Source organism: Fusarium tjaetaba, assembly GCF_013396195.1.
Source record: "Fusarium tjaetaba strain NRRL 66243 chromosome Unknown NRRL66243_c0000212, whole genome shotgun sequence".
NCBI lineage: Eukaryota > Fungi > Ascomycota > Sordariomycetes > Hypocreales > Nectriaceae > Fusarium > Fusarium tjaetaba.
Window position 1 is genome coordinate 195,872 of NW_023501408.1, and position 13,185 is coordinate 209,056.

General features: G+C 46.9%; 4 protein-coding genes across 4 annotated transcripts; 1 reads left to right on the forward strand and 3 right to left on the reverse strand.

Annotated features, from left to right (window-relative positions):
* Positions 1-787: 787 nt before the first annotated feature.
* Positions 788-1,912, reverse strand: FTJAE_9371 (Terpenoid synthase; the record flags this gene model as incomplete). The annotated part of the gene is made up of 4 exons (XM_037356286.1): positions 788-879; positions 1,270-1,498; positions 1,550-1,718; positions 1,773-1,912. The coding sequence occupies 4 exons, from the start codon at positions 1,910-1,912 to the stop codon at positions 788-790; spliced, it is 630 nt and encodes a 209-aa protein (XP_037203623.1).
* Positions 1,913-2,894: 982 nt separating this feature from the next.
* Positions 2,895-3,973, reverse strand: FTJAE_9372 (uncharacterized protein; the record flags this gene model as incomplete). The annotated part of the gene is made up of 2 exons (XM_037356287.1): positions 2,895-3,414; positions 3,465-3,973. 2 exons carry the CDS (start codon positions 3,971-3,973, stop codon positions 2,895-2,897), a joined length of 1,029 nt encoding a protein of 342 aa, XP_037203624.1.
* An 893-nt stretch (positions 3,974-4,866) lies between these two features.
* On the forward strand, positions 4,867-8,933 carry FTJAE_9373 (lysyl oxidase 2 3 4; the record flags this gene model as incomplete). The annotated part of the gene is made up of 7 exons (XM_037356288.1): positions 4,867-4,915; positions 4,965-4,990; positions 5,049-5,876; positions 5,930-6,824; positions 7,166-7,637; positions 7,737-8,312; positions 8,366-8,933. 7 exons carry the CDS (start codon positions 4,867-4,869, stop codon positions 8,931-8,933), a joined length of 3,414 nt encoding a protein of 1,137 aa, XP_037203625.1.
* Positions 8,934-8,954: 21 nt separating this feature from the next.
* Positions 8,955-10,298, reverse strand: FTJAE_9374 (uncharacterized protein; the record flags this gene model as incomplete). The annotated part of the gene is made up of 5 exons (XM_037356289.1): positions 8,955-9,457; positions 9,509-9,526; positions 9,581-9,830; positions 9,891-9,928; positions 9,983-10,298. 5 exons carry the CDS (start codon positions 10,296-10,298, stop codon positions 8,955-8,957), a joined length of 1,125 nt encoding a protein of 374 aa, XP_037203626.1.
* Positions 10,299-13,185: the final 2,887 nt, after the last annotated feature.

The window sequence follows — 13,185 nt, forward strand, 5'->3', positions numbered from 1 at the left end:
ACTAATGGTAACACGCGAGGCGAATGATGTGCACCATTAACTATAGGATCTAATAAACTAAAGTAAAACCCCTACAAAGTCAATTCGGGCAGTATACCAGCTACTCAATATAACTTCCTGAGCTAGGCTTTATAGTCTATCTGATGATGATTACCTCCGATATATAAAGGTCATTCAAGAAGTTAATTAAGCTACATATCAGTCTCTGGCATCTAAATAAGTGAATTCCTCTATATTGGTAGTTGTAACCTGCTGCCTGATAGTAATGACGTGGTGTTTGTCGCTGTCAGTCTCTGTTATTTGCAGTTGAGACTTGTGGCTGTGAGCTTCGCAGGTCACGATTACCAACATGGAAGAATTCACTAGAACCTAGTATCTATACAGTAATAAATAAGAAAATACCGAACCTCAATATACCAGTAGGGTATTGCAATAAACTAGGTTCTCTCTGCCGGAAGAAGCTCACAGCCACAAATCTCAACTGCAAATTACAATAAACTTAGCAAAGAGTACCCTAAGTTTAGGCTAAATTTTACCTAATATTTTTATCGCTTAACTAGGGTTCAAGGTCTTCGGCCCAATAGCAACGCGCAGCCTCTAATGTTCAATCTTCAACTTCTTCTGTGCCAACCTCAAGAGCCAGTTCTTCTCACCGACCTTACTCTCGTACATCGAGAGCGTCTCGGTAACCGAATCCTCCAATCCAAGAGCTGTCTTCTTAGCATATTCCGTTTCACCAGCGGCGAGGTTAAAGCTGACCTGGGAAATCCCTTGGCCAAGGAAAAGGCTATGGGTCATCGTGATCATGTGGAGTGGGAGAGGTCTCAGTTTGGGGATCAGGGCCCTCATCTTGCGCGGCCCAGTATTCGCCGGCAGCGGCTATAGTTAGGATAAGTGTAAGGAAACTGGGAAGGGCGCAGAGGGATAGGAAGGCCAGAAGGATGATACTGCCTGCGCGGCTAGCACATTTGGGTTGATTTATCTTTATAAAGAACAGAAAAAGTGTACTGATATTGGATAGTGGCAGATCTTGATGAATGTCTTAGGGATCGCTCTTACTCTCAGTTATTCGCACATGGGACAATAGGCGGCTCCGGCCGGTTGAAGGAAAGAAAACTCGGGACCTTGACCCTAAGCGATGAAAATATTAGGTAAATTTAGCCTAAGCTTAGGGTGCTCTTTACTAAGTTTATTTTATTACCTTACATTAAGGTTCGGTATTTTCTTGCCCCCTAAGGCGCCTCAACAGTGTCGCCAACAACAACAAACCCAGCAGCACAATGTTTCCACAAAGCCGGATACACATCCGGGGTGCCAGCTCGATATCGTGCTGTCGCATGCTCCAAGCAAAGTTGCCCGCCGTCACGAGGTCGAGTAGTTCCAGCCACTGTCGTGTCTTCTCGGTAGCAGCACCTTTGGCAAGGAACTCGTCCTTCAAGCTGCAGTGCTTGTCCTCGCGTGACATAATCTCCTTGCGGAGCATCTTCTTTCCCTCTTCCTTCTCGATTGAGTGCTACTTCATGAACATGAAGATGGAGTTGGCGATCACGCCAGTGGCTCCGTTAGACTGGTAGTTGCTCCACTCCTTCTCCCAGGAGAAGTAGTCATTGACAAGGACCCAGCTGTAATAGGCGGCTGAGGTGATGTTGGCTGTCCTCTTGTCTTCTTCAGGTGAGAGTTTGAAGTCCATAGAAAAACAGAGGAGACATATGGTCCAGCTAGCACAGGTGTGTCAGTAATGGGATCAATGCAATATGGGGTTTCGTACGTACGGGCATCCGGCGTCGAAAACACGGAACTTGAGATAATCTTCCAGGACAGTAAACTTCATGTATCTAATCTGGACGAAAACCTCCGACATCTCCTTCCAGAGACGCAGTGTTTCCTTCGCCTGTTCTTTGTCGACCTCCATGAGTTCCATGACCATCTCAGCCTGCAGTTGGCGTCGCTGGACGTGATCGACGTCGGGGCAAGGGGATAGAGTTGCGGATAAAGGATTGCTGACCCATGGTTGGTTTGTTGGAAAGAAAGCTTGGATCGATACTGATAGTTGTGTGATGTGATGTAGTAAGAGAGATTCTCAGGTGATGAGAGCTTCCGTTATATATCCACTAGGTATGTCGCATCCAGTAGAAAGGCCGTGCTAAGGAAGCAAGGGCAATGTTCCAGTCTTGCGGAGATGAGTCCGATGCCGCCGTTGAGTATTGCTGCACTGAGCCTGTTGTATCGAGGCTTCTTATCGGAGTGGACCACTTGACGCTCTTAATAGGGCGGTCGGGACCTAATTGACGATCCGTCCCGAATAGGACACCGAGGCTTATGATCTAAGACAACAGCTCGGGTCGCGAAGATCCCGAGTAGAGGTTGTTTAGGTAGGGAGGGCTTATGCTACTGCGATTGGCTGAATTGCCCAGTAGCAATACAGTTGACTCAACTCAGCTGCACTATTATAGACAGTCTTACTGTCTAGGCCCAATTCTGTTTATTGGAATATCCTTACCGTCCAGAATGAGATCATATACTGTCAAAGCGGCTGCAGATGCATTAATATATTGGCAATATAACGTCATTCTCTTATGCCCCTACATACAAGTAGGGAGAGCTCAAGTAGGTCTAGAATAGTTTCAGACTCTGACTCATTCTTAAGCAGGTATCAATGGGGGGTGTTATAGAGCCAGATGCTTGTAGTACTGAAGACTAGCGATGTTACTTCTTATGTACGTAGTTTCATTCGTTCTACTGTGAATTCTAGATAGGTAGTGGCTTAAATCCGCCCACCGTTACCATATCTTGCTAGCCATTAACTATCTCTGTAGGCGCTCTGTATGATCCCCCCTACCATGCATGTACCTGTTGCTTGCCAAAATGATAAGTCATTTCCACCAACTGCAAGGCTAATAAATTGTAGCAAGACTCAAGACCAGTATCGCTCCCATTTCCAAGACCCGTCCAGTAGCCAAATTATCTGCCCCATTCTTCTTAGCGGTCTCAGTAGCTTTGCTGCTGTCCCCAGTTGTGGTGCCAGTGGCGGTCGATGAGTCGTCGCTTGCACCGGAACTACCATCGCTATCAGAGCTCCCCTTACTACCAGAATTGTCTTTGCCAACACCGGCAGCAGTGATAGTATAGACAGTGCCATCGCCCCCGTTTGTGTACGAAAAGACCTTTCCGCTGGCCGGTGCCGTGACGGAGCCTGGGTCGTTGCTCAAGGTGGCGGTACCAGTCTTGAGGGGATCATCGGGTTTGTAGTATGTGCTAACACCATCCAAAGAGTATGAGAGTTGGGACGAACAATCGTACGTCTCCATGTATGACCCGCAAGATTTGTAGTCAACGTTTAGCTCGGACTCGAGGGTGGATATTTGTTTTAGGCCGATAAGGTTGGGATCCGTCTTCGGGCAGATCTCGACGATACTATCGCATGTTAGTGTTGTTGTCCCAATGGTTCATGCAGTGTGACATACCTCGACAGAGCTCCACTGATCTCACAACAGTTGCAGCCCTCAATCTGTTGTAAATTGTTTCCCGCATCGCCTGAATCGGCACTGTTGGAACACGTCGCCGTCTGTTGAATCGCATCCTGGATGTTGAGATAGACTTGCCCAACGTTACAAGAGCAAGCGCCTTGCGCATCCTTGGGGGCGGGAAAGTAGGGAACAGGTTGCTTGGCAGTAGCGCAGTTCATGAAGTACGAAACCATGTACTGCTGGTACTCGCATTCCCAGACCTTGTTCCAACAGAAAGCCGCGTAGCAGTTGAAGTTGTCGACATAATCCTGGCAGCCGCATGCGAGGAGTTCTACCTGGCTGTTGTCGTGACGAGCTTGTGCGATGCAGCTGCTCGTCTTCTTGTTCGTAGAGGCCTGGCACTTTTCGAACCCTGATGCGTCGGCACAGCCTGAGCTTGTGAGTGTGACATCAGCTGTAGCGGATAAAGCAGCCAAGCTGACAAGAAAAAAGCCGTATGCTTTCATGGTACTCGGTCGTGGCTTGCCAAAGGAAAGTTACTGTGCAAAGGATGCCAAAACATTACTTGTCTAATGAAACTTATGGTGTCCATAATATACTTTTGCAAGTCTCTTTCAGCTCTATACAGGGGTCTGTTGGCATATCCCGAGCTATCCGCATTCCGCCTTACGACAGAGGGTATTGGCTGAAATGGATAGAGAACAAAGCTTTCATTTAGCCTAGACTTGGCCAGATACAGAACGCGAGCCTGTCATGTTGTTCTGTTTATATTACAGGCCCACAGCGAGAATGCCGAGATGCCGGGCTGAGATATTTATCCCAGCTTTCATATCCCTCTTGTCACAAAACACGCCGGTTGCTGCACTGTTTGAGTTATTGATGGGATGGATCTTCTGGCATTCTTATTGTGTTAATGACTGACTCAGTACTATAGGAGCTTTGAGAGCCAGGCACTTATTTGCTTAATGGAATTACTGCGTTGAGAATTCTTATTTACAGTCCTTCCAAGTACATGGGCGGAGCTCATTCCGCGTCCTCAGCCTTATTGACATTTGATTCCGCTGATGAGCGGAACTGTTTCGCTTATCTTATCTACTCCTAAAAATAGCTTATCTGCTTTCTCTTATCGGACTGGGCATTTTTCTATCTGTTGCTGCTGGTTACCGTGTTTACTTGGCTAGCTAGCTAGTGCGGATCCCCGATAACACCTCAGGCATCTGATCACCGTATTTATGCTACGGTTAACTTTGCCCGATCAAGCATGTGCAGGAAGCGTTATCCTGGTGGAACCTCCTCTCCGGAATACCGGAATGCGGGGTAGCGTGTCTGGGCGCTCAATTGAGAGAGAACATCTGCCGGGATCATCACTCTGTAAATGCAGCGGGCTCCGGCTGTGACCATGTCGGACGAGTCACATAGACGCCGTGCTAAGAAGGTGAAAACACGAAGTTAGTGTATCTCAGAGATGTGAAAGACTCAACTAACAGGCGTGTCTAGCTGGCTGTTCTAACTGCAAGAGACGCGTAAGTCGCGGCCTTGTCAAAACGAGAAGTCCATCGAAATACTAACTTTTGAGAAAAGAAAGTGAAGTGCGATGAACAGCTTCCGGGATGTAAGAGGTGCGCGAAAATTGGCGTCGAATGTCCCGGCTATTATAAGCCTGTGAAATGGTCAGTCAAGTATGAGAGACACATGGTTATTTCATCACCGACTGCCGGAAACTCCTTTCATTGGGTTGAATCAGGTGCCAATAATCTATCAAGCTCTATGCAGCTGAAATCAGGCCCTGGAAGCGGCAAGACTCAGAACGACAACGACTCCGAAGTACGAGCACCTCGTTCTTTCACGCAAGGTTCTCGTTCGACTTTATCTGATGCCAGGGAGCACTTGGAGGACATGTTAGAAATACAACCACCATCGATGTCGAATTCAGATCAACCTTCGACATTGTGCGACGATGTCCAAGTGGATGAACAATGCCCTCTTGCGCTCGATGCCTTATATGATGACTCTTTTTGCCTGATGTCCTACACACCAACTCCACAGACATCACTCATCCTGGATCACTACTTTACGACAGTTTGCCATTTCAACTCATCCTTCGACTCGGCGAATAACCCGTTCCGATCAGAAGTTGCCAGAATGATGGCCGACTCACCCCTACTCTTCAGTTGCGTGCTCAGCATGTCAGCAGCTCATTTGTACCAAGGCGACAAAAACAGCAGCCATGTTCCATTGGAGTTCCAGACTGAGGCAATGTCACATCTGTCGCAGACATTGTCCGAACTTCCGATAAGCAAGGAATGCGCGGTACATGATAACCGACCTACAGCCTTGGTATCTCGGGAGAGGATTCTGAATGTTTCCGATGACTTACTCTTGAGCATTATATTCCTGGGAATGACTGCGGTAAGTATATATGCCCCTTTCAGCTGATCAAGACTCGCATGTTGACTCACTAGGCTTGGCATGATGTCTCTGCAACTGGTCTGCCGCATCTTCATGGGTCACGACAACTATTCAAATCATGGGTAGTATTCAACAAACTCACAGACATGGACAACAGAAGACAAATGACAAGAACACAAACATTCGTGGTCTCATCTATGGTATATTGGGAAGCTATGAGCTCAGCGCTCTTCGACCAGCAGTACGAAGGCTTATCACATCTCAACATCTTTTGTGATCCCCATCCCCCAGCACTTATTCAGCCTTGTCCATGGACTGGCATTGCAACGCCCATCTTTGTGTTCCTTGCAAATACACTGACACTGGTGCGGAACAACCAGGCTTTGAAGAGCTTGCGGGTTTTTGAGTCTGGAGAGAGTCATCGGAAGGCCCTGTACGCTGAGTTACTTGCCAAGGCAACTAGTCTTGAGCGCGAGATTGTGGAGTATCGCCTGCCCTTTGTTGGTCTTATTGACAACATCGGAGATCCATGCACAACGCCTGATCACTTGCTGGCTATTTCTCGCTGTTATCGTATGGCTGCCCTATTAGAGCTCTATTCTGCATTCCCAGAGACAACAGGGAGAGAGGAGATGCCAGACGGTGTTATTGATCTGCCTCATGGCGATGACGGGACACGCCTAGTCATGGGACTGGCATTTAGCATATTGGAAACATTGGAAAAGATTCCGGATGACTCAGGGACAATATCGATACAGCTCCTATCACTACTGATTGCTGGTAGTGTACTGGGGCCTGTCTGTGCAAAAGGAGAAGGTCTAGGATCGAAGAGATTGGAAACACTTCGTCTGCGGACATTTGTTCGACAGCGGATTCACAAGATGTATGCGGCTGTTCGTTTGGGGCCAATTGGAAACGCCATGCTTATACTAGAGGAGGTTTGGGCGCGTATGGACATCTTACCGATGGTTGATAATGTGAGCTCAGCGATGCCGAGCTGTCACTGGATAGACATCATGTCAGAGAAGAGGCTGGAAACAATGTTTGGATGACCCGGTTAAACTTGGAGATTACCACTGGTAACAGAAGGGTTCACTATCTTATGAAAAGTGGTTATGTTGGCCTGTGATTATTTACAAATGGACTCGGTTAATTGGTCCTTTAGTATTGTATCTTCCGTCAAGTAAATGCCATGTTCTGAATTGCATGTAAAGTCTGGGGTCTACATCGTCAGAAGCGTTGTTTCCGTCGCTGACATGTTTCAGTCTAGTACTAAAATGGATGTAAAGTGCGAGGTTGCTCAGCCTCGGAACGTCGGAATGACCACTTTGGCCATCTTATCAGCAACCTCGTACATTTTGTCCCAATCAGGAAATGTGCCCATGAGACCTCCAGTGCATTTAAGATGGCCATGTTTCTATCAATGAACCTGAGCATATCATCACAAAATTCTCTTGTCATCAGCATCGCACTAGTCATTATGCCGACTTCAAAAGAAGGTTATCTCTGGACCCCCAACGGCCTCACAACTGGCCTTGAAACAGACTCTGTTATCAACGGTACACCCGAGTCGGCACTCCTTGACAAGTATGATGTTGTTGTAATTGGAACTGGCTTTGCTGGACTTATCGCTGCTCGGAATATCGGTCTTACCACCGGTAAGGTTCTTCTTGTCGAAGGCCGCGATCGCATCGGCGGAAGAACATGGACTGCCAAAACTTTGGGTGAGGAGTTTGAGATGGGAGGAACATGGGTTCATTGGTAAGTCCTTTATGTGGCGGCTGATACATAGCTCAGATGCAGTGATTCTAGGGGTCAACCACACGTTTATTCAGAGATTCACCGCTACAATTTTCAAAGCAACCTCAAGACCTCATCAGGAACAGCAGACGCCAAGTACACGGCTTATACTGCAAGCTTTGCTGGCCCAAACAAGCTTGATACGAAAGAGACAAACCAAGTAGTCCAGAAAGTAGCTGATGCTTTCTTCGCCATTGACGGCTTGACCAGTTACGATTTAATGCCATATCCCCACGATCCATTGCGCGAACCTGCGCTGTGGAAGAAATATGAGCATCTCTCCGCCAAAGACCGCCTCGATCAGTTGGACATTCCCCAGTTCGAGAAGGACATGTTTGATGCCATGATCAGCTCTTTTGGCTCTGTGCCAGGTTCTCAATGTGGCTTTGTTGAAGTGCTGCGATGGTATGCACTTGGTGGACATTCAATGGCTGGTGTTTTCGAGCGTGCTGGGCTCTGTAAGCTTGGAAATGGCGGTATGACATCTTTGGCACTGGCAATACTGTCTGAGTATAGGGGACATTTACTGTTCAATACTGTGGTTGAGAAAATCGACCAGAAAAGCAACGGGGTTACGTTGACTGCAAAGAATGGTCGACGTATCGAAGCCAAATACCTGATCTCGACTATCCCGTTGTGAGTACGCCCAACTTCCGTATAGCTGCAACTGGAAGCTGACAATTATCCAGGAACTGCTTGTCGGATATCGCGTTCAATCCTCCTCTCTCGCCACTCCGCCAAGAAGCTGTCAAGGCAGGTCATATCAACCAAGGTGCCAAGATTCACTTCAAGTTGAAGCAAACCGAGCCCGGCTGGTTCGCTATGGCAAGTGGCTACGGAAATTCCCCCTGGTGTTTTGCATTCTCTGACCACAATGGCAACACTAACAAGAACAATGGTACATATTGCATTGGCTTTGGCTATGGCGGGCATCTCGCAGATCCGCGAGCTAGCGGAGACATCATTGCAAGCTTTAAGGAATACATTAAACCTGATGCGGATGTTGAAGCCTATCTCACCCACGACTGGATGAACGATGATCTCGCGAAAGGGACCTGGAGCTGCTGGGGACCTGGCCCAGTTATGAGTCGTTGGCTCAAGGAGCTTCAGACGCCTCATGGCAGAGTCTTTTTCGCCAGTGCTGACTGGGCTAATGGATGGAGGGGTTTTATTGATGGAGCTATTGAAAGTGGTATTACAGCAAGTGTTAGTGTTATGAGGTCGTTATGCTGGGAAGGCTATTTGTTTAAACTTTAATAATAAATAGTATAACTAGATTTAAAAATCTATGCTTCCTGGTACTTGTATAGTATCTTCTTCTTTGTCTTCTTTATCTTCTTTGTCTTCTGTATCTTCCATTAAATCTTTCTCTGCTTTCTTCTTTCTCTTCCTCTCTAATGCTTCTGCTTCCCTCCTTAGCCTCTCTTCTTCCATTTTCTCTTGTTCTCTTAGAGTTCCCCACTTCTCCTCATCTTCTATCTCTAATCTATCTTCAAGCTCCTTGCTCTCCCGTTGCTGATCCTTCCATGCCGGTATACCTTTAGCTGCTATTGTCTCTCTCATTCTCTCTAACTTGGCGTTATATATTGCGTCTGACTCTGGACACTGCTGTGGACGACGTTTACTTCGATCCAACTTAGGTGGATATCCAGGAGGTGGACACCACCTAAGATGTTCATCTTGCCTACCGTAGCAGTCCCAGAATCTTTCACCCATCGATCTGCATTCATCATTGTATTTGCAGATAACCCCACCACCCTCATTTCCGTTATGAGGGGCAACTACCATATTTTGCTTACCATGGATGTCACAGGTATTAACAACCCCCTTACCGGGCTCTCGAATCACAACTATATTATCCATTAGCATTTTGCTTATAGCGTCTAGATAAGCGTGTGACTTACATGCAGTATGGGCAACCCTGTACCAAATGCAGACTTGATCACCTGGGTTGCCATGGCAAGTATATGAATTCCCTTCAGTCCAAGCCATCGCAATAGACCAACCCAAGGTTATTTGATTGCAGACATGAATAACATTCGCAACATTGATATTCGTGCCCATGGCCTGCAGGAATTGGGCCGACCAGGTTGCAGTCTGCGACCTATCACTGCTAACACAACAGGTATGGTTTCTGCCACAATGCACAACGTCCTGTAATTAGTTAGTATCAAGAGTGCGGGTAGAGAATAAGGCTTTAAGAGGCAAGCTTACTGAGATCTGCTGGTACAAGTACCTCTGGTGAGGCCATCCTTGATATAAATGTTAGCTACGTCAAGTCCAGTTAATTAAATCATTATACTAACCAGCTCCGTCAGCGTACAGAGGCGCTATTTGTTCCCCTTCCTTCTTCTTCTTCTCCTTCTTACCACAACGACGACCAATTTTTGGCATTGGGTCGCTCTTGTAATAGTCCGAGTCAAATTGCCCCCTCAGTGGGGGCCAAGGGCCAAAGCAATGGGTGTCTACTGTCTTCATGTCGGAGATGATGTCTGTATAATCCCAATACAACATTGTGCAGTAAACTAAAATGCGCTGGTTGACAGAGTCAACATCTGTCTTGCATGAAGGGCCTCCTGAAAATATAGGATTAGGATGAATCGCGTAGGTATCGTTCCCCATTGTGAAGTTTCCGCTTGTAATTGGCATGATATAAGTGCTGTTTATGTCATAGTTCCCATATGGTGGTAAGGCGCCGTAATTGTTAACGGTAACTTGAGAAAAGTCAATAGGCACTCTGCTGTTGATTCTCCTACCACATCTCCCCATAAGAACGCCCCCATTTCTGCGATATATAACGAGGGAAGACATGTTTTTTCCTTGGTCTAAAGTGAAAGAAAGACTGACTCTTGCCGCAGAGGCAACAGACAGAACTAGATAGAATGTAAAAAGTAACCACATCTTTGACTCTGAAGAAGGCGCGAATCTGCTCCTGTGAGTGAGGTTAGTCTGCGAATAAGGCTTGACTATCCAGATGCTTGATAGTACTTACCGATTGGAACAGACCCTGCTGATGCTTCTTGAAGGAATAAATGTCTTAGGATAATGGTTAGAAAAGGGGTTTAAATGTAACATTAGATCTCGAACTCACCAAGGGAAGGATCGGTCATTTTATACAAGTTCCTTATCAGCATTTGTAGGAGAAACTTTAAGGGCGCTTTGTATTTATCCCTCAATTCGTTTCGGGCCGCAACCTTCACGTCGTTATCGGCAGGCAACGTTAAAAAGAAAAGCCGACATCAGTCACGATCTGTGGCATTACTGTTATTGTTATCAATTCTCGGAAACTCTGATCTGGTCAAACTCCCATGTGACTCTCGATCGAGGTGCCTCCCTGTTGCATGTTCGCGTATCTTTGATGTCGGTCAATCTTTGCGTTGTGTTTGGTTGTCAAGAAAACCAAGTGCTCAGGATCATTTTGCAGCAAGGACTTGAACGTCTCGTTGCCACTAATGATTAGCATGTGTCTGCCTCAGTCTGATCATTCATACAGTAGAACGCGTTTCCAACGACAAAGAAATTGGCAAACATGGGCTCAACTGTAGACTGATGTTGATCCAGGGTTGCAGATCATTTCACCTCCTCCATCCTGGAAGCTGAGTTGCCAATATAACTAAATATGAATGGTATCAATTTGCACGGCATGCGATGAGCTGTTTTTCTGTTGAGGGCCTCTTCTGTTGAGTCGTGTTGACTGCGATAAATATTCCATCAAGGTTGATCTCTCTCTCTTGATTCCATTGCAACCCACAGAAAACGACAGGAGGTTGTTGTTGTTGTTGTTTGTTGTTGTTGTTCCGTTTCAAGCCACAGCTCAACCTGACGTTTTCCCGAATCATCCCGAGCGGCTGAGTTGTTTCTCCGCAAATTGACTTTTGCAATGCCAGAAGGTCAACGCCCCCCGTTTTCTGTTTGTGGCGGATACTCTTGGTGAGAAATGCCGACACGGACATCAGATACGCAAAGCTTGACTCCTCCAGTGCCTTGATGTACTCGCCATCATTGTTAGCGCCGAGCAGTTGGCCTGATTGGGATGCATAACACATACCAAAACCGCCGAGCTTCCAGCATGGCTTGTCTTGGATGTTCTTGTGTTTAGGGTTTATTATCCTGAAGCTTCTGCCCGCTTTCTCGGCAGCGACATATGCCCGAACAGGTGCCGAAGTGAGCTTGTATTTTTGAGAGATATATTGAATCATCAGTTGGTTCATGATAGAGGAGGCGGGGCATGCACAAAGTGACTGGTGTGTTGTACACCCAACAGAGGCGGAGAACAAGCTGATGACAATGGGATGTTGTTTTGGCGTGAATTGACCTTTTCGGCTTTAGGAAAATGGAACACCTGCTGTGTTTGCTCCGTGAGAGTCTCGCAAACACGAGGTTTTGTATTGAAGCTTTCGGCCGAATACCGCTCGGCAGTACTTGCCCCAAAAGCTTATCGACGAGATTAAACGGCACCTCGGCAAAGACCGCACGCAGTGGAAACTCGGCATCATGATACTCCCCCATTCTAGCGGCTCGTTGTTCCTCGCTCGTTGTCACAAGATCATCTCTAAACGATGGTAATAATGTTCAAACCACTCTCCATTGTGATGAGTACGGTGAAGGATGCTAGGAGATGTGCTGACACAATGCAAGTTGTTCAGTCAGGGCCCATGAAGTCAATGATCGATTCAAAGACGCTGTTGTAACGTGTTATGTTCTCGATATGAACCTCCTCGCGGTTGAAAACAGGCGTCCAATGTTTGTAAGTTGTCTTCAGTATGGCTGTTGTGATATTCGACCATGAGTGTCTAGAACTCTTTACAGAGACTAGAGTCTCTCAGATAGTCGATCACAAGACGCGAAGGATTAATGCGAGGAGTGCAGTCTCACGGCAGTGTTCACTACCCACTCTTACATCCAAGGAGGTCCAACCGTCCTTGACAACACCATCGATGTTTCATTCACCCGCAACGAGAAGATTGATAGCGCATTCAAGGCCGCGTCTTCTCAAAGCTTCCAGGGCGTCAAAATCGCGGAAGCGGGGATGCCTGGTCACTTTGCGTGAGCGGCTCATCGAGGGCGACGGACTGGCCTTGGGCAAAGAGTTGGATGGTATTTTTTCCTGCAGGTGACGCGTTTGTAACTGGTTGTTATAACCCGATTTCTGTGCGACCTTGCAATGCCTGAGCTATCCCAAGTCGCTTCAGAGAGATGGCCGGTAATTGGCAGAGAACATTGAATAGATTAATTGAGGACGGGTCTTTCGTCAATCGTATTCATCCATATGCGCCTGAGAGCGATGTGCTGTTGAAAAGGAACAGGATGCTGTGAATTGTATGATACTGATTCGAGGCTGGCTTTCTAAACCAGGGTCTACCTTTTACCTCACAAGATATCGAGCCTCAGTCACTTGCAACGGGTCTTTATTCTCCATCATGAACATGCTGACCGGAAAATCGCACTCGATAAGATAAGATTGACGGTTCCTCGTAATTCTTCTTCGCATCATGTTCCTGTTCTTGAT